Source organism: Podarcis filfolensis (assembly GCF_964270895.1).
Source record: "Podarcis filfolensis genome assembly, chromosome: 12".
In the NCBI taxonomy this organism is placed as follows: domain Eukaryota; kingdom Metazoa; phylum Chordata; class Lepidosauria; order Squamata; family Lacertidae; genus Podarcis; species Podarcis filfolensis.
This window is the reverse complement of record NC_139614.1, coordinates 19,026,743-19,053,794: the sequence shown is the minus strand read 5'-3', so window position 1 is coordinate 19,053,794 and position 27,052 is coordinate 19,026,743. Positions and strand designations below refer to the sequence as shown.

Sequence of the window (27,052 nt, the reverse complement as noted above, 5' to 3'; positions counted from 1 at the left end):
TGAATGTTTAAAGCCCTAAACAACTTAGCCTCCATCTCACAGAATCAAAGTTGGAAGGGGACCTGAGAATCATCTAGTCCAACCCCCTGCAATGCAGCTGCCCCTTACGGGGATCGAACCTTCAACTTTGGCGTTGCCAGCACCACTCTCTAACCAACCATGTAAATCAGGCATAGGCAACCTCGGCCCTCCAGATGTTTTGGGACTACAACTCCCATGATACCTAGCTAACAAGACCAGTGGTCAGGGATGATGGGAACTGCAGTCTCGAAACATCTGGAGGGTCGAGGTTGCCTATGCCTGATCTAATTGATGGTGTCCTCCCTACAGACCTTCTGAAATATTAAGATTGGCAGAGGGAGCCTCTTGGTAGTTTTGCCATACTAGGTAGCTTGGGGGGTGGTAGCCTGGGAGAGGACATTCTTTGTGACATTGTTCCCACTTTCACTATGCAGGTTTTTTGTATGCCTAACTTATCGAATGTCTGCCTGTCAAAAAGCAAGAGCTTTGCTCCCCTCCAATGCCCACCTTGACCCATGTAAACAACCCAAATTTAATGAGTTGTGAACTGGTTACATCACTGTAGGTCTTTGTTCAATCGCTCCTAGGCTAGCAATGCTACGTTCATTGCAAGATCAGGCATGCAGTTTCTGATTGAAGAGGTCAGGAGTCAAAAGAGAATTAAGATTTACAGCAACCAAGGTTCAGGTGCACATGCTTGGATAAATTCCAGATTAAACTGTTAAACAGCAAGCAGTGTATTCTAAGAGTATGTGTTGTGATTATTTATTTATACCTCATAATAACTGCAGCAATACTCTCAGCAAAGGTCAAAAAGCCACCCTTCTCTTTTGTTCTTTTTTCTATTTTTGAGTAAAACAGGCTTTGAAGCTTTGTCCTGGATACACCCATTTAAGAATTTAAACCAGCAACAACAGCCCATCCCCAAGGATTGGCCTATTTTTCTCTCAAGGGTGGGAAAGCATTTATTCACACACACACTCTCCATGCGTTACTGCTACTATCAACTTCCCCTTCCTACCCTGGCCACACATACACCGAATTTTCTGTATTAAATAAAAATAACCATCACACCAAGAGACTGGATTACCACAAGTGTACTTCAGGGTTACTCAGGTTAAGTACTTAATTCATTCCGGAGGTCCGTTCTTAACCTGAAACTGTTCTTAACCTGAAGCACCACTTTAGCTAATGGGGCCTCCTGCTGCCACCGTGTTGCTGAAGCACGATTTCTGTTCTCATCCTGAAGCAAAGTTCTTAACCCGAAGTACTATTTCTGGGTTAGCAGAATCTGCAACCTGAAGCGTATGTAACCCGAGGTACCACTGTACCCCCCTCTCAAAATATGGATAGTGATACACTCCAACATTCTGCACGAAAATAGAGATATTCTGTGGTTTAGAATGAAATGTCTCTATTTTCATGAGGAATGTTGGAGGGTGCTATGGAGGTATGAGTTTTATTTGTATTTTTGAAAAGGTAACTGGGGGGGGGATTAAATCAAATCTGAGTGGGGAAAACCATGAATTTTTACGTTTGCTGCTCCCTTTTACTTTAGTCACACAGCCATAGCTTTACTGAAATACACCCCAGATTTGTCAATTATTTCTCTGGCCAACAATCACTTCTGCACCAGGAAAGACAGGAGTGCTCGGGTGGGCAGCTTCAAAGTACCAGTAATTCTCCATTGTCTGAATCTAAAGAAAAATCTAGAGTGACCCACATACAAAGGAAGCTCATAGAATGAGTTCAAAACGACACACGTCCATTGTTTAGAGAAAGGAAACCTGGGTCATTTTGAAGCCGTTTGAGGGTTGTAAATTTCTCTATAAGCATTCATTGGCTAAAAACACTAAAGGCAGGAGGAGGGCAGAATCTCATACTACATAAATATAATTTAAAAGTACATGGATATCCATGGATATCAAGGATTTCACCAGTACAAAATCGCTACGGACAACCACCTCAGACCAAAAGCATGCCCATACCATATATCTCAATAAAGTATCTCCAGCGTTATACCTACAACATCTATCAGATAATTTCTTGTCTTTAGTCTCTTCTTCAAGAAAAAACATAACTATGCAGCCCTGTTCATTAAATGTAACTAACTATAAAAGGTAAAGGATCTCTGACAGTTAAGTCCAGTCGCAGACAACTCTGGGGTTGTGGTGCTCATCTCGCTTTACTGGCTGAGGGAGCCGGCGTTTGTCCGCAGACAGTTTTTCCAGGTCATGTGGCCAGCATGACTAAGTCACTTCTGTTGAAACCAGAGCAGTGCACGGAAACACCGTTTACCTTCCTGCTGGAGCAGTACCTATTTATCTACTTGCACTTTGACGTGCTTTCAAACTGCTAGGTTGGCAGGAGCTGGGACTGAGCAACGGGAGCTCACCCCGTCATGGGGATTCAAACCACCGACCTTCTGATCGGCAAGCCCAAGGCTCAGTGGTTTAGACCACAGCGCCACCCGTGTCCCTGTAACAAACTATAGCTAAGATCATTTCCATTGGCCCTATATGTAGAATTTGGAAACATGATCTCCAGAGTTTTACTGAGCATGCATGAGGCCAGTGGACCTAGCTCCATTTCTCCCCATCTGCATGTTCATATCCACAGATATGTCACATGAGCAGAGCTCACATAGCTGAATATTAACATTAAGATTTTAAAGCTATCAAACCACAGATACAGCTACAGAGCACGCTAAGTAAAGTTTGCATTGCTAATGAGAGGGAGTGCCTACATTGTGTGCAATCAGCAGATAACCTGGTCTGCCGATCCACATGGTCATGTTAATAATTACTTCTAATAACGCACATAATGTTACCCAGGACATCTCTATGCCTGTGAAACACAGCTGGTTTTCTCAGTACTCTATCTACCAGATCAATAATCAACACTGGGAATAAAGAAAGGAGCCAGCAGAGGGAACTTGCTTGTCAAAATACCTAATAATAGAAGAAAAAATAAATCTCTATAAACTCATTTTCAATACAGATGAGAACCAATGATGCAAAGCTCTTAAAAATGCATGTTCTAGATGTGCTGTCATGCATGACTCATCCCTTTATAGCTGATTTATTCAGTGTTGCTTCAGTAATTATGATAAATAATTAGACAGTGATTTGAAATTCTACATAATAAGTTATAGCATTTTTACATATTTTTTGTGAATCGCTGCTTCTGGTCGTATCAATGAAAAGTTTAACACTATGATAAACTGCTTCTCACACATTTGAGATAGAAATACGTATGTGTTTGAAGCCATCAAATTCAGCCAGGGAAAAAAATCTGTCATCTATAGATAAAGCAACATAATGAGCAGCTGGTGTCTTAAATGTTCCTCTTTTTGTGAAGGCAATCAATCTCCCCACCCCTTCCATACCTACAAAGCCACCTCAAACTCTGTAGTGTTCAACTTTTTCATATTAAAGCTCTTAGTATCTGAAGCCTTGTGATAAACCAAGCAGATGCCCTTCATGAAAATGGCGTTTTAGAGGTACTTAAATTATCATATCACTACATCATCAAAAATTCTTTCCTAATTTTCACAACCACTTTCTTGTATGCTTTTAAATTATTACATTAAATGTTAACATTTTGTACTTTGGGTAACACACCTATTAATTCCCATGCTCACAACCACACCATCAACTAAATCCCAGTGTGAACACATGGAAACAGGAGGGGGGGGATAAATTTGCGAAGCAGAAGTGTGCTTCTTGTGTTCAGCAAAATGAGGGGACAGAATGCTGGTTCTACCACTTCAAGCTGAAGTTTGTGGGGGGGGGAGCCAAGTGAGGATTCCCAGGTAAGATCCTCCCTCTATTGTGTGGGCAGGTAATCCTTCCCCTACCTGGCCTGGTCTCCTTGGCAACGCTTCCCCCAGGTGGGATTGGACAACTGACTGAGGTAGGCGGAGACCTCCAGGTATCCCACCTGAGGGGAGGCAAAGCCAAGCCTATGCTGTTGGAGCCGCTCCAGATCTAGGGGCTGCACGCGTCCACGCAAAGGGCACCCCCCGTTTTAAGCAGGGAGCGGTCATTTTTGAATATCTCCTTCCATTAGAGTTACTCCCTGTAACACCAGTGCAGCGGACAAGGGGATGAACTTGAACGTTTCTCCATGATGTGCTAATACTTCAACTGCAGGGAGTTGCTGTTTTTTATTTTTATTTAATTAATTAATTTATTTTTTTACAAAATAATTGCATAAGCATTCAAATTAAGGTGACTAAGGGTCCTGCTTTACAGTGTCCTCTGTTCGAAGTGCTGTCAGAAGACAACCCTCTGTTTGAAGAAGTTCCCTGCACTGTGCAAATCCATGTTCTCCTCGGTACTCTTTTCTTGCAATTACTCTTTTTGGCCATGTGCCAGTGGCCACACTAATTCAGGCATCCCTCTACCTGTAGTGACACAGTAATAGCACTAGTCAAAGGTAAACATCAACCAGTGTGGGTGCAGTCATGATCACATACATTTACTCTCCAACACTTAATTATCTTGTGCATGCCTATGCTATTTGGCTGCTTACTTCAAAGGGTTACTTACTGTAGATGCCAATTAAACGGTACGATGGGGCATATTCTGTTACACACACATGCAACAAAACATCAAAGGTATGACGATTGGATTTCGTCCAACACATCAGAATTCCCCAGAAACTGGCTCCCAAACAAGCAAATTCTATGCTTACTTGGACGGGCAAAAAAATAAGAGATTGAAATAACAATTAATGTGTCATGAATGTTTTCAAGTTTATTGTGAATTTCGGAACAAAAAGCTGCGAAGGGTAATGATCATTACATAACAGTTCCCAGTAGGATGCTTTACATGTGAAAGATCTTCCTAGAGCTAGACCAAATGCAGTAATTGGCTTTTAATGACAGCACTGCCTTTAATCATTCATGGCAAACTAATACAGTATCTTTGCCAGACATAGAACTTGCTGTATGGACTTTATTAATTTCTGTGCAACTGGGCCCTACAGGGGATATTCCTGTGAATGACTAAAGGTCTTCAGGGACCATTTACTATGCACACAGCTACTTCAGAAATGTGATTATCTAAATAGAAATATTGCTACAAACTAATTTTTTTTGGGGGGGGAGGTCCTACTAGCACCTATGCCTATCATGATTCATACAAGGCCAATAAAATACTGTGCCGTTATTGCGATGGAAATGTAAAATACAGCCAGCGCTGAGTATTTAAACAATGATGCCTATCAATAGGCCAGATGGGATTAGTCTTCAGGGGGTTTTTTTTGTTTAAAAGTTTTCTAGGCAACCTTTTAGGGTCATGTCTCCACAAGACAGCTTCCAGTAGATAAAACACAATACATAATTAAAGTAAAAAACACCACACCACCAAAATAACACAAAACACCATAAAACAATAGTAGCACCTGACAATCATTAAAACACCTTGTCTGATTATTTCCCAACATATTATGGGGAGGAGGAAGAAGCCTATACCACCATACCATACCATACCATACCATACCATACCATACCATACCATACCATACCATATTTATTTATAGCATCATAGACTTACTGCAAAATACAACTGAAGTAACACCCAAAATACACTTTGCCATCTCCCCCAAATACACCTTAACCTCTGGGAACTTGACCACATGATATTAACCTATGCATGTTGGACTGTTCACAAGTAAATCAGTCCCAACATTACACCCCATGTGAACAGCCTGTGGTGTCAGAAGTGAGACAGGCATTAGGTGGAGGCAAGGTGTGTTAGTTTCTGTTATCACTGTGCAGCTGCGTGGAGTCACAGGACTCTGTTTACATTCTAGCGACCTTGCAGTCTCACGGGATAGGAGACGGGATGTGACGTTAGTGGTTTCCTGTTTCCTTTGTTCCTTTGTTCGGTTGCTCTCTGCTTTCATAGAGAGAGGATGTCTTTTCTGTTCTGCGTAGCTAGAACATAAAACTCTTTACAATGTAGCTCATACTGTCTCATCCTTCCCTGTGCTGGGAACTCTGCTGATTGAAGAATGTGCCTTGAAGCTCTTGCTTCTCCATCACACCATTAGAGGAACAGTGTGACAAAATATTGTCTGTGACTGCAAGATCCTGGCTCTTTTCAGTGTCACTGCCATCTAGTTCAGGTAGCATGAACAGAAGTGTTCGCTGACTCTGCGTTCAGCCTAGATTATGAGGTGATTGGGAGTGATTCAGGTGAGGTTTCTACAGTCCCAGGTTGGATTGTGTGGTTCACAAGGCATCACAAGGTGGATCAAAGACCGCCTAATTTCCTGAATCACTCTATGGACTTGAGCAGGCATAGGCAAACTCGGCTCTCCAGATGTTTTAAGACTACAATTCCCATCAACCCTGACCACTGGTCCTGTTAGCTAGGGATCATGGGAGTTGTAGTCCCAAAAACATCTGGAGGGCCGAGTTTGCCTATGCCTGGACTTGGGTGTCCAAAAGAACACAGCAACCTGCCATTTAAAATAGAGTGAACAATGCATCTTGTTTTATTAAAACACACACACACACCAAAAAAACCCCAACAACTAACCAACCAAGCTGACTAGGAAAAGGTACTAAGTTCTAGTGGAGAGGAGGTGGAGTGGAGAGAAGTAGAGGGATATTTCATTTTGATGGACAGGTCTGTGTTTTAATCACAGTGAATTATATTCCCAGGGCACTGCAATCACAGTGATTTGTAGGAGGGATGTTTGCAAAATTTAAGAGAGTAGAGACATTCTGCCTTTTCTCCCCCTCTGTTCAGTTGTACAGCTTCTTGTGATTTATTTGCTCCTTTTCATACTAACCCCTTTCTGTTTTTCAACAAACATCTGCTTTAATTGTTACTTTTTATTCCATTTGTTTTAAACTTCTCTTAGATTTTCCATACCTCTTTTGCTGCATGCATTTAGTTCCAACATCTTTTCTCCTGGCTTTATATTACTTGTTCCTCCTGTCTTCCATCGTAGTGTACTTACGGATTCATTACATTGAATACTGGCTGTCCAACATTGTTAGTAAAGTTATTATTAAATTGCTCTCCCTTCACTTTTTAACCACTCAGCTAAGCCTCCTTATCCCTTAAGTAAGCTCCCAGTTGTGTTGGTCATTGATAGCCTACTATGACCCACTTACCTCGGGGCACCTCTGTCATGTTACCAGTTTTCAGACTGAGTGCCCACACAACACTACAGGTGGTTAAGTGATTTTTATTTCATCCATCCCACAATGTTCTGCCCTCATTTTGAAAGTTGGGGAGCTTTCTCCCCTCAGATGTAGCAGCCATGAAGCCAGGATAGTTCAGTAGACTTTTAATCTCAGGGTTGTGGGTTCAAGTCCTATGTTGGGCAAAAGATTCCTGCATTGCAGGGGTTGGATTAGATGACCCTTGTGGTACCTTCCAACTCTACCGTTCTGTGATTCTAAATCATATTCCATTAAAAAAAGCATTCTAAATTTTAAAAAGTGCTATACTTTTTCTTTTTTAAAGAAACCATTCTAAAGATTCCTTCATGAAAGCCTTTGGGAAGATCTGCCTACAATTTGGCAGGCATAATCCACTGAAGATGGACTTCTGTGCCCACAAATTTCACCCACTTCAGAGATGAAAGATCCCTGCCCCCTTTAGTTGAGTGTGGGACAGAGCTTCAGATAAGCCTGTCCTTGTGAAATGATCACTTTAACTGATATTCCGAAAGGCAGCAAGCTGCTTCATCTCCTCAGAATTGGCAACCATGCTTGCAACTGCATCAAATTCTGGCAGAAACCATACACACATACACACAATCCTGGTTGAATCTTAATGGAATTTGGCAGACTTAATCCACTCTGGAGGAGCTGCAAATTTGCCTGCAAATTTCATCCACTTATGAGAAGAAGGAAAAGAGCTACAGTCAGTTTTAGGTTCCCCATTATAGTAAATGTGGGAAGGACAGGGTTTTGGCTTTTACAGAACTTCTTCAGATCCAAATAACTAATCAAACTGAAAAATCAGAGCAATTCCAAATTCATTGTTTTATTTATTGTTTTATTTACTAAATATTAGTAAGACAAAGGAGATGGTGTTGGACTTCCGGAGGAAGAGAGGGGAACCTGCCCGGTTGTATATTGGGGGGGGGCTGTGTGGAGAGAGTCTCCTCCTTTAAATTCCTGGGAGTTTACCTTAGTGAGGACCTCACTTGGAAAATCAACTTAACTCAGGTGGTCAAGAGAGGCCCAACAAAGACTCCATTTCCTCAGGGTCTTGCGAAAGAATAATGTTAAACAACAACTGATGAACTCCTTTTGCCGGTCCATAATAGAAAGTGTCCTTTCATATTGTATCACAGTGTGGTATGCTGGCCTGACAGCCATGGATAGAAAGTCTCTGCAGAGAGTGGTGAATACAGCACATGATATCATGGGCTGTCCCTTGAGTCCGCTAGATGACATCGCAAGGGATCGTTGCCTTAGGAGAGTGAGAAAAATTCTCAGGGATGACTCACACCCTGGCCATCACCTGTTTAATCTTCTACCCTCGGGCAGGAGATATAGAAGTATATTCAGCCGTACCAACAGGCTAAAAAATAGCTTCTATCCGTGGGCTGTTGAATGGAAAATAACATAGCAAAATTGACTTGCGAGGTAGTGTGTTGTTTGATAAGAGACTTAGTGTTTGGGCGGGGAGGGAGGCTCATTTAATTTCATTGTACACAGGTTGTACAACGACAATAAAGGTATTGTTTATTTATTTATTTATTTTCATTAATATAGTGCCTTTCAACACAAGATTAGCATCACTACTGATGCCAATATAAGGTGAATCTTGTGGCTGTTGCACATTCCTTGTATTTATACAATTTTTGTATACATATATATTTTAAAGTGTGTGTGTGTCCAGTACCTGATACTGTGTGAACAATATACACCTTTGAAGAAGCTGATGTTGAGTAATGTCTCCTGAAATCCTACATAACAACTTGTTTCCACAAATTTGCTCTAAAAACTATGTTAGCTGCCCATTAAATGCCAAAAATGTTCAGGGAGACAAATGAAATCAGGCAATATGTGGTTTCTATAAGAAGCAGAATTGGACCCAATGCTTCTAAAGTCCTATACATTCAGTTTCATATATATATATATATATATATATATATATATATATATATATATATACACACACACATATACACACACACACAAACCCTGAGAAACAGAGAGCAGAGTAAATTAAAGCAACAGAAATCTGAACTGACATTTAAAGAAAGAAGATACTATCTCTCTTCTTAGCGAAAGAAAAAAATACAAAATGAGATGGTTAGCAAGGGTGAATAATGAAAAGATAGCATAAGGCTTTGATTCTGTGGTTGTATGAAATCTGTTCAGTCACAAACTCCTAATCCATTTCAAACTCAGCATAAGTTCACCTTCAATTAAAAACCTATTGATAACCTATTTATCTAGCAGAACCATGCTGCTTCTGTTGCAACATGTTTGCCACTCTTCAGTCTCCTTGCAATTAATAAGGTTCAATATGGTAAGGGGCTTAAATAGCATCCTTCCATTCTCTCTGCCCACTATGAAGTGTAAGCCACACAGCACCTATAACAGTTCAATCAGTCGTAAGAACATTCAGCCAAAAGGCCTAAATGGTGCCTAAAAGACTGGACACATCTGTGAGCCGTTGGGCAAGAGAGGCAAGAATGGGAAAATCCTTGGCTCTGATTGGTTCATTCTGAAGGTGATCTGAAGAGGCGGGCAGGGCTTGATCCCTATTTAAGGCAGTCTCTCCGTTTGCAGCATCATCTGACCTTCCTCCCTGTCTCCCAGTGCGCTTCAGGATCACAACTAGGGAGCAATGTAGGAATTTTTCTGAAGAAATTGCTTCATTTTGTCTGTCCTGAATCCACAGATGCCCTGGTTATTTCATTGGATGAGCCCAGGTTTCAGAATTCTGAGTGATGAATAAACATTTCTACCTGCTTTTCCAACACCATGAATCAAAGGTGGGAAAAAATGCATGGCACAAAGTCTCAAAGGTTTTGGTATACATCTGTAAGTACTCTATGTGGTGCACATGAATGGCACCACAGGGGAAATGTTGGGACGCAGAATGGATTGTATGTCCCTCACATAAAACATAGGTTTGTATTTCATATCATGGAAGCATTTCCTTCAATATTCCGTTCTGAACAAGTTTCACTACTGACAATGAACTCTATTGCTCTTCCTCCTCCTCTGCTCTTCCCCAAAGCATCCTTCAAATATAGCATATTAGATCATTTTATCATGTTTTTCAATCAGCTAGAGAAGAAATCTGATTGTCCCTGCCTTGGAATTCTATGTAGCTTATGACTGAAGGTGAATTGTACTTTGGTTGCCTGCATGCGAAGCCAAAGACCAGCAACAATGCAAACAAGCAAAATTTATTGTGAAACCCCAGGGATCAGTTTGCAGCATTTCTAATGCTGTTAAGAGCATACAGTTTCCTGGAGAGACAAACTCAGCTGAACTGCAAAGGAGGTTCAGTATAGCAATAAAACCATCAAGGATTTATTCAACACAAAAAATTGGACTGAACCAGCCCCCCCCCCCACATGACCTTTTCATAATCAAACCGCAATAATAATGTAAACAGGGCCAAGAGGCTGGGGGAGCTCTGGCAAAATAAACATGTTTCTGTTTTTCTGTTTCAACATAAAACATTAGAACTGAAGATTCCTAACATGTCATGCAGGCTCTGTTTGTGTAGTCTACTCTATGGTGTCAGCCTGCACTTTCCATAATTATTACTGTGTTTACAAATGCAAGGATGTGGGGTCAATCAGATCCCTTGTCTGCTACAACCAGTTAGCTAAGAATGGGTTTATAGCCTGTTGTGAAATATTTTAAAGTACAGTGGTACCTCGGGTTAAGTACTTAATTTGTTCCGGAGGTCCCTACTTAACCTGAAACTGTTCTTAACCTGAAGCACTACTTTAGCTAATGGGGCCTCCCGCTGCTGCCGCGCCCCAGGAGCACAATTTCTGTTCTTATCCTGAAGCAAAGTTCTTAACCTGAAGCACTATTTCTGGGTTAGCAGAGTCTGTAATCTGAAGCATCTGTAACCCGAGGTACCACTGTAGTAACATGTTAGGTTTCACTTTTGGAAAACAAAAACAAAACAGCTGCCCTCCACAGGTCAGTGTGGGAATTCGGTATATGTGCAACATATATAGGTTGTGCTTTTCAGTATAGAGAGATTTTGGAACTGGACAGGAAACTATGCTGCTCTGAGCATCCTATTATAATTCTGCAGAATGGCGCTATCAGTGTCAGTCTCAGCACAGCACACTGTCATTATATGGATCTTCCCATCCCATTCTCACCAGGCATATGCTGCTCACATATTCTCACAGGTTAGCCCAAATAATGAATCCAGAATCTACTGAACATTTACACAACCAAGAAGCTTTTTTCAAAGTAGAGCTTTGGAAAAGTGATGCACAATGGCTATGGTGCCACAAGAACTGGTATAAGCTACTGTAATTTCACTAGAATTGTTACCCGAGTTTTCAATATCCATTATATATCTCCACTTTACTTCTTCTGTGGTTAGTGAGAACAACCCATGATCACACTATGGTTTCATATCATGTTGGGATATGATATGAATATCGCAAGCTGAGATATCCCAAGGAGAACTGTGGCTAGTTTCAAATAGAGCCTTGCAGGAAGAATAGAGGAGGGAAGGGGAAGTGTGTGAGCTCTGGGCTTGACACAGCTCATGCCTATATTGAAGGGACGATGGCTTACCTGTGGCCCTCAACATGCTGCTGGACTATAACTCCCATCAGCCCCAGCCAGCATGGCCAATGCTCAGAGACGCTGGGCTTTGTAGTCTAGCAACACCTGGAGAGTTAACAATTCCTGCTATCATGGAAAACCATGGTTTCCTATTATGCCTGAATGTAACCCATGATTTCAAGTACAGTGGTACCTCGGGTTACATACGCTTCAGGTTACACACTCCACTAACCCAGAAATAGTGCTTCAGGTTAAGAACTTTGCTTCAGGATAAGAACAGAAATCGTGCTCCGGTGGTGCAGCAGCAGCAGGAGGCCCCATTAGCTAAAGTGGTGCTTCAGGTTATGAACAGTTTCAGGTTAAGAACGGACCTCCGGAACTAATTAAGTACTTAACCTGAGGTACCACTGTACTTCATAACTTCAGGATCAGACTATGTTTTACCAGGGCTTTTTTTTTTCTCAGGTGGGCGCCATTACCACCATAAGAGAACAAGCTCTGTGGTCTAAACCTCTGAGCATTGGGCTTGCCGATCAGAAGGTTGGCGGTTCAAATCCCTGCGACCACGTGAGCTCCCGTTGCTCGGTCCCTGCTCCTGCCAACCTAGCAGTTCGAAAGCACGTCAAAGTGCAAGTAGATAAATATGCACCACTATGGCGGGAAGGTAAACGGCATTTCCATGCACTGCTCTGGTTTCGCCAGAAGCAGCTTAGTCATGCTAGCCACATGATCCGGAAAAACTGTCTGCGGACAAACATCGGCTCCCTCGGCTAGTAAAGCAAGATGAGTGCCGCAACCCCAGAGTCATTTGTGACTGGACTTAACTGTCAGGGGTCCTTCACCTTCAACCCATGATTTCAAGTACTCCATAACTTCAGGATCAGACTATGTTTTACCAGGGCTTTTTTTTCCTCAGGTGGGCGCCATTGCCATCATAAGAAAACAAGGGAAGCATTCATGGTGAGTTGCGGTACCTCTTTTTCTAGAAAAACAGCACCGTGTTTTACTAACATAGATAGCTAAAAAAGTAATTTGGGGTTTTCTTTCTTTAAATTAAAGGCATGGGAGGGATCAGATTTGCAATGCGAGCCATTGTGGGGGATAATTCCTATTGGTGAAATAGGACCTTCGTCCCACCCTGACCAGGTCTCATTGTAGCCGTGGAGGAGCTTGGGGTCTCAAATTTCAACAACACCCTGGGCAACACCAAAATTCACCCCCCACACACACCTCTTACACTCCATTCTAAATAATAGTTGTAGCGCCTCCGAGGTTCCACAGCAGTCACACTTTCCTAATTCTGCCACTGATTCCAATGTGATGGAGAGGTATTTTTTGCAGGGAGATCAGCTTGAGAAAGAAAGATTAAGCCTACCCTCCTCCCCACATGCTGTGGCCTAGCAGTCTGAACAGGTCTTCAGATCATTCCAACTGGAGCATCTTAAATTATTGAGAAGGCACTAGCTCAGGGGTAGATCATATACGTAGCATTCAGAAGAACCCAGATTGATTATCTCACATCCAACAACCAGAAAATTACAATTAGAGAACACGCGATGTACTAAGAAATGGACAACTTGCTGTTGCATTAATGCTCCTTGAACAGCATGAACATATTGCTAATGGTGGTCAATTACTATACAAATACCCTGTAATTGCACTTGTTAAAAGCTGGACATGGTATGCTGCCATGGAGGGAGGGGCACAAAAATGAGAAATGACTGGTACACGATGCAGGTTAATTGTTAAGAAAGAAAGAGTATCTGGCTTCTCTTCTCATCGACAGCACTTACATTGATGCAAACAAGGGAAAAACCCAGATCTTCAAACCAGCATGCTGAAAGTCTCATATTTCTATAATTATGCTTTTGCTGTCTAAGATTAATCAGGCAAGTTAATGATGCAAAAAATTACATTTATAATCCAGTCTGAATACAGCTGTACAGCAAGCTAAGATCTAAGTGCTATTAAGGTAAATGGAATTAATGGGCTGTCCCTGGCAATCTTTCTATCTATCACTTACTAATTAACATTATTCTGTAAAGAATAATTTGTGGTGAGAAAAATATACAAACCCAACTAGGCCAAATTTACAATGGACAGTGTTGTTAATGGATTGTCCTACAGGTTGGTACCAGATGGTACACTGGGTTTAGTTTGTCAGTTTACAAGAAACTGTCATCTGGGACTGAAATTGGAGAAAAACCTTTATTATGGAGGCAAGTTATCTCCACCACAGATGAACTTGGAGATAACGCCCACTTCAGCTAATAACCAAAGTGTCAAGTAGGAGATGGTGGAAAAAGTAATCTTAGATGTATGCTTGCTATAGTTGGGATCTTATCTTGTTCTCCATCACAATATTCAAGGGGAGCCTCGGGTTGTGTTGGCTTGTTCAATTTCTCCACTTTTTTGATCTCATCACTGTGGGGAGATATCAACATCTGAATCAGGATATCCCAATTCAGGAGATTTTAAAAGCTGACTTAATGCAGGTATTTTTCAGGCCCAAGAGCTGGTCTGGATTTTTCATAAAAGTGTTATGGGCAGCACAAAATATCAGTTTCACAGAAGAAAAACTGGTGGTGCTCAGAACCCCCGTTCCCTCAAAGAACAGGCAAAACACAACCCACAACTAATAAAACATACACTCCCCCCAAAAAAAACCCAGATACCCAAGTAAAATGCAAGTCACTAGTTTATGAAACACTGTTTTTTCTACAGAACAGAATCCAAGATTACTGAGATTCAAACAATCCTAATAATACACAAGATACAAATCCCTCTTTAGGTCAATCCTCTGTTCTCTTGCAGGCCTGGAAGATATCTCCATTCAGACATTTATGATTATCTGCATTAAGAGGAGTACAAGAGAAGGAATTCCAAAACCAATGTCCCACAAGCTCCCCACTGCTTTGGTACACAGTGTTGTGTAAGCACATTGTTTCGCACAGGGGAGGGACTGTATTGCAGCCAAGGTTATTTCCATTAGACATATTTCTTCTTTTCTTCATGCATGGGAAATGGTAGCATAGAGAATAGAAACATTCCAGAGTAATTAAAATCTGAAATGAATTATTCAGTTCGATTAAAAATGAAAGGAATTATTTAAATGGTTAGGCGCATTGTCTTATATTTTAGCAACACTGACTTTGCATTTAAATTTCAAATATTCGTTGAGTAGAGGCACTGTTGCAAGTTTATAAATTAAAATTCTATTTTTAAAAAATATTAATGTACTTTTCTAACTTTATCCTTAAGTTGCCTTTGGGTAAATAAATGAGTAAAGAATCTATGATACTGCCAAAAGAGTCAAGCAAAGAAAAAAGAATTACATTGGCTTGGATTGCACGCCCTGCTAAGCAACAACATGAAAGTATTGCGCTCTTGGAAAGGAGATCAGTGCTTTACTCTTCCACTGTCATATTGTTCCTTTGTTGTGCTGTTCTAAGATGAACCATGCTTTGGCTTATTGGTTAGCCTGCAGAAAGCTGAAGTGTGAGTTTGGATTTGGATAACACACACAGCCAAACTATGGCTGAGCTCATTGTAGCACAACAGCAAAATGGCAGAGGAGGAGCAAAACAGCTGTGATCTCTCCTGGAGCTCGTATGGTCCCATTCACATAATAAGCCATGGTTTGGCTGCCCGTTGACACAATATAAAAGGTAAAGAGACCCCTGACCGTTAGGTCCAGTCGTGGCCAACTCTGGGGTTGCAGCGCTCATCTCGCTTTATTGGCCGAGGGAGCCGGCGTACAGCTTCTGGGTCATGTGGTCAGCATCACTAAGCCGCTTCTGATGAACCAGAGCAGCGCACGGAAACGCCATTTACCTTCCCGCCGGAGCGGTACCTATTTATCAACTTGCACTTGACATGCTTTTGAACTGCTAGGTTGGCAGGAGCAGGGACCAAGCAACAGGAGCTCACCCCGACCTTCTGATCGGCAAGTACTAGGCTCTGTGGTTTAACCCACAGCGCCACCCGCGTCACAATATAGAGCAGTTCTTATAGCTCTGCGTAGCTTACATGACAAATAAGGGAACACCCCCCTCAATTATTGGCACATCTTTTAATTTTGAAAAAAAAAGTACGGATTCATTTATTTGGGACCTTTTTTTCTTCGTACTTTATGTGCATCTTTTAAATGAGGCATTCTGTTTATCAGCTGAATTGCCTGATTACTTTCATGCTTATTAGAATATATTCAAGGGCAAGTGCCACAGTTTATGGATTCAGAAGGTTCTGCATGCTATGTTCATTGCCTCCAGTTAGATGGACCTGTGCAGATAAGGGAACAGCTGGTCGGAGTACACAATACAGGGCGAGACGAACCAATAGGGATGAAGCTTCATAGAGAGGAGAAAAGAAGGCCTGGCTTCAATTGTCAGGAATGATGAGAATTGTAGTCCAAAGCATGTGGAAAGCACCAGGTTGGGGAAAAAGCAGCCCTGTTCTACCCTGTGGAACTAGAGCAACTACAGCCTAAGAGTCATTATCTGTCATTAGTTTTCAGCACTTTATTTCCCTATACTAGAAATATGAAGGAAATTCTAATTGGATCAATTTTACCCAACCTTCATTAAATCATAGAAACATTTCTCCAAAAGGTATGCGACCTACATAATTTTAGATTGGTTGCCTCCCAGTTTTCTTTCAGAAATAGCAGTGGATGTTCTCAACTCTGCACAGTGACATCACTTGGTGGTAATCCTGACCACCTCCTTCTGTGTAAACTTTCCCTCCCCAAAAACTGGGCTTTTGCCTATTTAATTGAAGCACGCAACAAGCATATGTTCTGCTCAAGTAACTGTGAGAAGTTCAAAGTATCATATCTAAACAGTCTGCAATCTCTCAATGCCTTCAAGGCACCACACTCCTGGAAATGACTCTTTAATTTGAAGCCGACATAAAACTTTAATTTATTGAAAAGTGCTGCTGCTTTTTGATGGGGAGGCAATTTCTGTGTACCCAGTAGAGAATGATGTCAAGACTTAATTAAAAGCAGCAATTCACATATGAACACCGTCCCTGCTTAAATTTGTCCCGTGTTCTAGCTGCAGGAAGAAGAAAGGATGAAACACCAGTTATTGCATGCAGCACTTACACCAGGCATGGGCAAACTCTGGCCCTCCAGATGTTTGGGACTACAATTCCCATCATCCCTAGCTAACAGGACCAGTGTTAATGGATGATGGGAATTGTAGTCCCAAACATCTGGAGGGCTGGAGTTTGCCTAGGCCTGACTTACACCATGATCAAATCCTACGGTACAGAACAAAAAGTGTCTTTTAGGTGTGAGACTTGTTCCATACTAATACGGCAGCACAGCTAGACAACTGTTTCGCATCCATCTTCTCCTCTCCAGCATTTTTACAGGCCTGGGCAAGTAATCTAATTAGAACTGAGTTGCATAGAAATGTCCCAGAACGTTTTTTTCCCCCAGGGAGAGGAGAGAATCTATATTTTTTTTCTTTTTGTCCCCTCTCAAGATAAAAAAAGTAAGTTTGCATAAGGAAGTTCTCTGAAAGTTCTCCATCCTCTTTTGTGTTTGATGTCACCTCCCACAGACCCCCGGCACCTTTGCACCAGGGCATCATGGAGGATCCAAAAATCGTGGCCAGCCTCCCAATGCAGTTGCTGCTGTTACCACTTGGAGCAGCAGCAATTTTAAAAACACAAAACAAAACCTTTCTTAAAAACGTTTAATTTTATACCTTATGCATTTAAATTTAGATGCAAGGTCCCTGCTCCTGCCAACCTAGCAGTTCGAAAGCACGTCAAAGTGCAAGTAGATAAATAGGTACTGCTCCGGTGGGCAGGTAAACGGCGTTTCCGTGCGCTGCTCTGATTCGCCAGAAGCGGCTTAGTCATGCTGGCCACACGAACCGGAAGCTGTCTGCAGCCAAACACCGGCTCCCTCGGCCAGTAAAGTGTACAGGAACAAATGCTGGAGAAGGATTGCCTACTATGGGAATAAGCCAAAATCTTCATCGAATATGTCTGTTTTGAGGGAGGATAATATAGTCTTGCCTTTCCTTGAAAAAGGCAGGCTCAGGCTGTGTGTGCAAAAATCACCTAGCAGACTACGTAGCATATTACGTATGTGTGTGTGGCGTCACACCACTGCTGTCGCAGTGAGATCAAACACGGGGAAAGCTTCCAATCCTTCTCGCACCATGGCACAAAGGTGTGAAATCTTTTCACCCTTCCTTGCCCTCACCACGGATGCTTTGGGTACTTGGGTCACATAAAATGTAGTAATTTCTAAGGTGGCTATTGCGGCAAAATGATTTTTTCTTGGCAGGGGCACCAATACAGTTCTTTGCCAAGGTACACCTTTGGTTCAAGATGTCAAAAAATGAGCTAATTCCAGTTCACATCGACCTCTTTGCAAAATGAACTAGTTTGGTATGCATTCAGTTCCCACTCCACCCAAACGAACCTTGGCAATTTCCCTCCTAGCATTCAGAAAGTTACAGTGAGCTTTGCAGGACTGGAGTTATGAAAAAAATGCATTGACCAGTTTTAAAGCTCTAAGATGAGATCCCTAATCCCAAATTGCTTTAGCTAATAGAACAGAAGTTTTCACTGCCTAATTTCTAAGCACATAAAGATGAAATCAGTAATATTTTAGTGAAGGGGTAAAAAGACTACAGCGAGTGGAATCCAAACATTCCTTTCCTCTGATGAATGGAATCTTTCCATCAAAGGAAGACTCCTGTCAGAGAAAGGGAACCTCTGAACCCAACCCTCTGTTTACACAGTTTGTGGGAGAACAGCTATCTAAAGTTAAAACCTCTCATTTAGAACTTCGTTTAAAATGTTCTATTTGTAAACATCTACTTTTGCAGCCAACAATTAATCCATATAGAGGAGCACATAAATAAAAGACAATCAGCTTCCCGCTACAATAGAAAGGCAAATATATATGTTCTAGGCAAAACTATAGACGTGAACGTCTAGGCTGTTTTCTGCAAGAACAATAGAAATAAGAAAGCAGCTAATTCCTACCCAACCTCTAACTCTCAATGTTCGTACTCAACTTCCAACTCCCCAATTTGGAAAAGCACCCCCCCCGCATGTCTCTTTATTCAAAATTATAAAATTGTATTTTTTCAAGAAGCATTGTTCAAGCATCTGTTTCTCTTGTCTTGCACCTTCCAAAAAACAGCTGAAAGCCTAAAATGAGAAGTATTGCATCACTTTTTTCTATTAAAATGAGTGTGATACCCCTATACATATGGATTACATAGATATTAAATCATATCCGCAAGTATCAGGAAAATATTAGTGTGGCAGAAATTAGTAGGACAATATAGACAGGACACTAATGTACTTAATTATAACTTTTTATACGAAGGAACGAACTATACATGACACTAAATGCAGTGCTGCCAATCCCTGATTATTTAACAATAAACATATGGAGAGGAGGCTGATTTAATCAGCACACAGGGAAAGGAGGTTCTAACTCCTCTTTTCCCAGGCTGTACTGCTATTAGTCTGAATAAAGATCTCATCGTTACTTACAAGTAAGAGCCACTCTTTTGCTTTTGGGCAGAAGCTTGGCAATTTTTACTGTTTGGTTTCTGGAAGAATATCACATGAAACAAGCTACCAACTTTCAAATTCATAATTAAATCCTAATCAGATAGATATTTCAAATACCAAATAAATACTATTAATTTACCTGTTAATTACAGCCAAATTGCTTAGTACAACTGCATGTCTACTGGAAAATTCTACATACCATTGCATGCCAATTGTCACTGCACAGCATCTGATAAGTACTGTCAAAAACCAAATGCTATTCATGCCAAATATCAAATGCATTTAAATACTAAATAACAATTGTGTTTAAATTATCCATTTATGTCAGGTACTGAAATAAAACATCAAATTTAATGTAAATAAATATCAGGTGTCAAAAAGGGATGTTAGATAACAAATATTTGCATGAGGGAACTGCTCAATAGCTTCCATTGGGTAGTGGGTGGAGTGTGGGAGCAGTAATGGCCGCTTTCTGCCCTTCCAGGTGAGTGGCAGTTGTGGCCCGACATGGCACCTCCTCTCCTTCCTGGTATACCACACCACCTTTGCCTGCCTCCCTGTCCCCCTTGGCCGCCATGGAGGCTCACGAGTTCCCGCCAAAACCCATCTATTCAAATGGGCCAATCCACGACAGCCCCAGAGGGGTGAGGTGGGACGAGCGGACCTGAGAGAGGCAGGCTTCCCTCAGGTCCGCCCGTCATCTATTTAGCCCAGCCGACCCCCAAGCGCAGTACCCAGTTGGCCAGGAGCGTCATCTGCGTAGGGCTAGTGTGCCATAGAGCTTCTCTCAGTGTTTGGGGGTCACCTGCGTAAACCTGCGTTTTGCGATGGATCCACCCCTCAAATAGACCCTGTCATGCCTCAGTCCTCCAGAAGGAGGACTGAGAGGGATATACACCCAATGCCTATGCCAGGGGTGCCCAAATTTTTTTCAAAGAGGACCAGATTTGATGAAGTGAAAATGCTTGAGGGCTTATGATTAAAGTTGTTGAGATTTTTTTAGGAGATAGACTGCCACAGGGGCCAGATTAAACCGACCGGCAGGCCAGATTAGACCCCTGAAACGGACTTTGGACATGCCTGGCCTATGCCAAGGCTTCCTACATCTGGAATCAATAAAGTTGTGGCCATTTCAGATCCCAGACAGTTGTCACGTCCATTCATTTACCACTCTATAGTCGGGCGCGCTGGGTTTGGGGGCTGTGCGGCTGGGCACACAATTTGAATTGGCTGCAAATGCATTAACTATTTCCAGTACTGAATTTCAGTAACAAATTGCACCAAATGTATCCAGTCTGTATCCACATAACACATAGTCCCTGACCGTAACAACAAATTATGTGTATGAATTATTTGGGCAAAACATTTCACATTACTTAAACACCTCCACACACTCTTCTCTTGCATGCACAATTTTATTTTGTTTTGTTTTAATTGGCAGATGTGAACAGAGGGCTAGTGGCACTTAACTTGCCTGTTTCATTTCCCCCTGCTGTAGCACCTCCTAGTAAGACATACTAACCCCCCCCCCAAGTCAGCAGTTTTGCTATGTAAAAGGCAAAGGTAAAGGGACCCCTGACCATTAGGTCCAGTTGTGGCCGACTCTGGGGTTGCGGCGCTCATCTCGCTTTATTGGCCGAGGGAGCTGGCGTACAGCTTCTGGGTCATGTGGCCAGCATGACTAAGCCGCTTCTGGCGAACCAGAGCAGTGCACGAAAACGCCGTTTACCTTTCCGCCGGAGAGGTACCTATTTATCTACTTGCACTTTGACGTGCTTTCGAACTGCTAGTTTGGCAGGAGCAGGGACCGAGCAACGGGAGCTCACCCTGTCATGGGGATTCGAACTGCCGACCTTCTGATTGGCAAGTCCTAGGCTCAGTGGTTTAACCAACAGCGCCACCCGCGTCCCTTCTGCGGTGTACAAGAGTGCTATAATGTACACAGAGTGCTGAGCATAACCAAGAGCTATTTCATTAGCTTCAGTGTTAGGGACAAGGCCACAGGAGCAATTCCCAAGTCTATTTCAATTTTTTAAAGTTCTCTCCTCTTGCTATTTTGCAGCCAGTTATAATGTTATGCTTCAGGCAACAGAGAGAGCCTCCCATTGGTTCCCATGAGTTTTCAGTTCTGGCTTTTCAGAGCTTCTCTCATGCTTTGACTTGTCACTACAATATTTTTAATTAATATTTAAAAAGGTGTTGGATATCTGTTTCAAAAATAGCCAAAGTTGCTCCGAGGGAAGGCCATATACATGGAAGAGCAAGCTTTGCCAGTAGCTTAGCTATAAGCGACACTGATGAAATCAGGCAGCTGTAGCCATCAGCTCTGGTATACTTAGACTTCTGGGATTATGCTTTCCAAGTCATGGGAGCGTTCCTGCAATTTGCTCTAAAACTATAACATGTAAATCCATGTCTGGATATTACAATAAACCATAGTTTACCACCCTGATCTTCCCCATTCCATGGGATCATGTCCTCCCCTTCTCTAATATAGCCATAGGGATGTTCTTTTTGGATTTATCACAACTTGCCATATCAACTGAACCATGAAAGCTTATACCCAGAACAAACTTAGTTGGTATTTAAGGTGCTACTGGACAATTTTAAATATATATATATTTATTTTGATTGCCTCAGCCAACACGGCTACCTACCTGAACAAAAAAACCTGGTTCTTATTGACCATGATTTGGTTGAAACAAGAGAGCTTTGAATCCTGGTTTACGAGACTGCCTTGCTTCAATAAACCATAGGTAAGCGCTTGGACACGATGTGAAACTGATTAGCTCAAACTCAGAAGATTAAGCTTCTTATCACCTCTGTGCAGTTGTGCCTGCAGAGGAGGAGGAAGTGCATGGGTCTGCAGTGAGACTACACTCATTCCCATCACAATAAACCATGGTGATTAAAGCTATTAATTTATGGGAAAGCCCTTCCCAGAACCTCAACACAATACTTATGGGCAATACTTTCTTGCAGTATTATGGTTGCAGTGGCAATCTATAACTGGTGACTTATGCAAGCTACAGCTACAAAATAAAGCACCCTTAACAGTGTAATTCTCAGAATGAGGTTCCATCGAGTCCCTGGTTCAGGATTGCAGACTATGTTAATTTTGAGGAATCCCCCTACACAAAGTGAAAGATCCACACGGTAACTGGTGCTTCATATTATGGCTCCCACATGGAATCAACATGCTGAAGTTTCCAGTTGATCTCCAAATGGAAGGTTATTTTGAGGGGGCTGTTGCCATTTTTAGCATATTACGGATAAAAAGACTTAAAAAACAGGGTGTATTCTCGTATCAAATTACTCTATACAGTATTATATTACTATAATATACTCTACATTACTATATTACTCTATATTGCTCCTCATATTTATTATTTGCAAAAATGCTTGCTTCATATTTTTTAAAACTGAAGATTAAGTACAACCGTTTTATAAAATCAAGGATGATGGGAAAAGCCTATACTGTAAAAACAATATAAAATATTATTCTGCTGTTTTGCAAAACTGACATAGGCACAGCTGGTACCAGCTCTTTGGGAAGGCCTGTCTGTCTGAATAATAAAAAAAAGATCTTCAACAGGCTTTGAAGGGTTGCCACAGGCACTTTACCATTAGTCTTGTTTAGACCCATTGGTACCAAACACATGATCAAGCATGAGGTACTCAGTGTTAACGACAGAGTTCAGGTCTCACCGATCATCATATTGTGATTCAAAGCAATTTCTCTTGCACATCACAAGGACAAGTGGCCCTGAATATTAGCCTTTCCTTTAACCCACTGGATAAATTTATTGGCCCTTCTTGCTTCGAGAGTCTATACAGTGGTACCTCTGGTTAAGCACTAAATTCGTTCTGGAGATCCATTCTTAACCTGAAACTGTTCTTAACCTGAGGTACCACTTTAGCTAATGGGGCCTCCCACTGCCGCCGTGCGATTTCTGTTCTCATCCTGAAGCAAAGTTCTTAACCTGAGGTACTATTTCTGGGTTAGCGGAGTCTGTAACCTGAAGCGTCTGTAACCCGAGGTACCACTGTAATCCCACTATAATCCCAATGTTCCTCAGATTCTTTTGCAGCTAATTTTGTCTAACATAAGGAATGCTTCCTCTTACCTATTCCAAACCATAAATTTAGGCTGTCCTGAATTTCATCAGTGCCCAAAATTATAGAGTTTTGAGGGTGAAAGAATAACTAACATAATTTCAGCCATTCTCTTTACATATCATTAATTATTTGGTAATATAAAGATCTGATAGGTGTCACATCATCCTTGAATATGTTTTATGATTCTTTCCCTTTCGTTTCTGACCTACATTGGCCTTTTAGTTCAGCTATTCTGACACAGATTAGTGCAGCACATAAAACCTGGCTGCGGCTATTTCTTCCCACACTGAATAAATCACTCTAAAGCAGGGTATAAATATATATAAGCAGTAAATTGTCAGGAGATGATATCCTGTTAAAAAGGTAGCTTGCTGTAGAGTATTCAGCTAAAAGAAGGCATGCAGAGTCTGCTAAGCTCCAGCTTCCTCTGATTATAGCAATGCTGCTTTCAACAAGGCAAAAAAACTCCATTACTTATAGGACTGTAGAGACTAAGGCTGTTAAAATATCTGCATAAGTATGTCTTAACCCTAGGCTCCTCATGCAGACCCAGTGCCATCAAAGACAATGGAACAGGACCAATAATTTCCTCTACTTCAATTGACAGATAAGCAGGTTTTTGATCGGGTGCTTGATTTCTTAATGTAGACAATAATTAATTTGAGGACTTCATTTCCACAGGAAGTTGTGATGGCCACAGCGAGCTTTAAAAAGGTTGAGACAAGTTCATGGAAAATGGGTCTGTCAATGACTATTTAATAGCTACAAATAGAACAACATTGTTCAGAGGAAGCAGACTTACTTCTCCAATCAGCAGACTTCCAAAATTAGTCCCTACCTCTTTTGAATCTTCTCTACAGAGAGCCAGCCCTGGCATTTTTTTGGACAAAACTGAGCTGCAGAACTGTGGCCAAGAGATGTGCATGTTCTTGTTCTGAAACTATATAGAAAAGGGAAGAAAAGTTGGAACACAAATTCCCGGAACTCTGAAACACAGTGAATGAAAAATAAAAATCTGTATCATGAGAATGCCTGTTTCCTCCATCTAATTGTAATCTAAAGAGTTGGAAAAGGGGATGTACTTTCTGATGAAATGTTGTGCATTCATTAATAAAGCGTACACATTGTATGGTATTTCCACAATCCTTTCTTCAATGATAAACTGCACACCAGTTTATTTCCTCTAATAAATCCCATTCTGTAGTTCCTTACTTGATGTGCTAACTTATAAGTCTACAAAATATTCCTTGTCTTAAAAGGATTTCATTCTCTGAAAGACACACTTTAACAAAGCTTTGTTTAGACAACAACATATGAGGAAAAAACACATCTCTCTATGTTTTAAATGCACTTCTGGGAAAATGTCAGAAACATCCCATTTATCTCCCAGTTTGTAATGCTTGTTTGTGGAAGAATAACTTTAATTCAAGAGTTACTCAACTCTATTACATGACAGTGAATAGGCCCTGTCATTCTCCTAATCTAATCCTGTGGGGTTGGGGAGGAGGAGAGAGAGAAATATTTGCAAGGCAGATGGCAGAGGTGATGCTTTTTGACATTATGACTGCAAGACTTTGTGTCCATATTGCCTTTGCATATTTACTGTATTATATTTGAATACAACTTAAGGACTCCACTGTATGATTCTTTAAGAAAGGTATTGTACTTTGATGCAAATATGATTAACAATCTCCCACTATAAAAAGACAAACGTAGCTGGCTTATAGCTGGCTTAAAATTAAGTAGAGATCACAATGGAAACTCTACACCTAACTTTAAAGTACCCTACAGCATAACACAGATTTATGTGTTGACAAGTCAACCAATATGAATGTTTTAATGCAGTTATATAAATATAGCAGATTCATTTTGAACATTATATAGTCACACGTTCATTTATATTTGTTTCTTTGAATTTTGAATGCATTCTCAGTGTCATTTTTAACTATCTGTGGCTAATACTATATCCATTAGAGAAGCCCTTACTGTTGAATTATGGCATTTCAACAAGTTAAGCCTTCATGTTTTAACCATAAGCATGTAGATTATGCTCACAAATGGAAAAACAAAGTCCACACCCTCAATATTGGATTGCATATTTTGCTAACAGAGTAAAATATATTAGCATTTATTTATTACATTACAATCTGTTCAGCATCTACCATTCAGGCTCTTGAAATGCTGAACTATTAATCCATCTGTGTCCTGGATGTGATGGGCAAGAACACAGAGAATGTGAATAGATGGTCAATGTGAAATGGGGAATAAGTACTAAAAGTCAATAGAACTGAGGCAAAATGGATATGGGAAAGGATTGCTTTTCCTGAACATTTTAGCACTCCCATGCAAAACATGCATCCATTTTGTGCATTTTGAGGTATTCATGAAAGGAGCAAAACTGTTCATAGACTGTTCACAGTTGAGTGGGATACATGCAGCCCTTTCAATGCCAACAAAAATACTGTGAACAAACAACATTCACTCTCTTGCTCAGTTGAAGCAGTCTCTCGTTTCAGTTGGCAGGCCTGACTTTTCTGAAACAGAGGTCTCAGACCCTCCAAGTGTCCCTATTTTCCAGGGACAGCCCCGGATTTATAGAAACCGTCCCAGTTTCTGATTTTATCCCGGAATGTCCCATTTTCCTTAGGGCGTCCTGATTTTCGTTGGAGCCTATGGAGTTATGCGACCCTGAGCCAAGGAGATAGGCAGCCTTGTATAGGGAAGTTTTTAAGTTTATAAGTGTTCAATGTTTTATAATGTTTTAATATATGTTGGAAGCCTCCCAGAGTGGCTGGGGCAACCCAATCAAATAGGTGGAGTATTAATAAATAGAAGAAGAGGAGGGGGAGGGGGAGGACGTCCCTAGTTTCATGGGAGAAATGTTGCAGGTTTGTGTACTACAAATACATGCAGCATTGTATTTCAGGTCCTGCTCTTAGTAAGAACAATCTGCATTTTTATAACTTCCACTTTTACACAGTTGGAGACTGTGATACTTAGAGGGCTTTGTTAGCACAACCTCCATTTGCTCGAATGAGTGTTTGCCTTGCTGAGGAAGATTAAAAGCAGTAATCTTAGCAATAGGCTAAATAACATTTTCAAAGTGAGCCACCAGTTGTCTGCTCCCTAAAATCCCACTGGTTTTCATCATTGCTCATAACTGCTAGGCACTTACACACTTTGAACATTTTGCTCTGTGCTGTTTACTAGGGATTTCCTACTTATTTCTTTGGGTGCTTTCCTTTTTTCAAAAGTCAATGTATTCAAGACCACAACAATTGTATGATCCTTTGTTCTGGGGTACACAACAACCACTTTATATCCAAGAAGCTGTTTTTATTATTCTTTTCAATATTTTTTCATTCTCTTTGTAAAAAGCAACTCTTTTTCTTCTCCCAAAGAAAAAAATGGAGCTCTATTTGTGCAGTTTTGAGATAAGTTCCAAGAACAAGTGGAATAATTTCATATTTTTGCCTCTGGAGATTAGACAAAAAAAAAAGGAATTAGATTTCAAGCCAACATTCCTCCAACAACAACAATGAACAGATTGGGCAGAAGAAGGCAGAAAAAAGTTTCTTCCAAATGTGTCACATT

General features: G+C 41.1%; 1 protein-coding gene and 1 long non-coding RNA gene across 18 annotated transcripts in view; one reads left to right on the top strand and one right to left on the bottom strand.

Moving 5' to 3' along the window:
• ZNF385D (zinc finger protein 385D) overlaps positions 1-27,052 on the bottom strand; it is a 589,542-nt gene that overhangs the window by 85,521 nt on the left and 476,969 nt on the right. For 10 of the 15 annotated variants that reach the window (XM_083578081.1, XM_083578088.1, XM_083578091.1 and 7 more), the window contains one exon: positions 24,261-24,398. The exons of 3 other annotated variants lie outside the window; for them this stretch is intronic. In XM_083578081.1, the coding sequence (XP_083434207.1) occupies positions 24,261-24,398 (138 nt within the window). The remainder of the gene's footprint in view (positions 1-24,260; positions 24,399-27,052) is intronic. 2 more of the 15 variants (XM_083578094.1, XM_083578089.1) reach the window with 1 other exon arrangement.
• Positions 1-27,052, top strand: part of LOC310745624 — a 127,797-nt gene that overhangs the window by 97,530 nt on the left and 3,215 nt on the right. The window contains exons 3-4 of one of the 3 annotated variants that reach the window (XR_014540241.1): positions 12,702-12,745; positions 14,600-14,717. This is a non-coding gene — a long non-coding RNA (uncharacterized lncRNA). Of the gene's footprint in view, positions 1-12,701; positions 12,746-14,599; positions 15,069-27,052 lie in introns of those variants that run through there. The other 2 variants (XR_014540242.1, XR_014540240.1) reach the window with 2 other exon arrangements.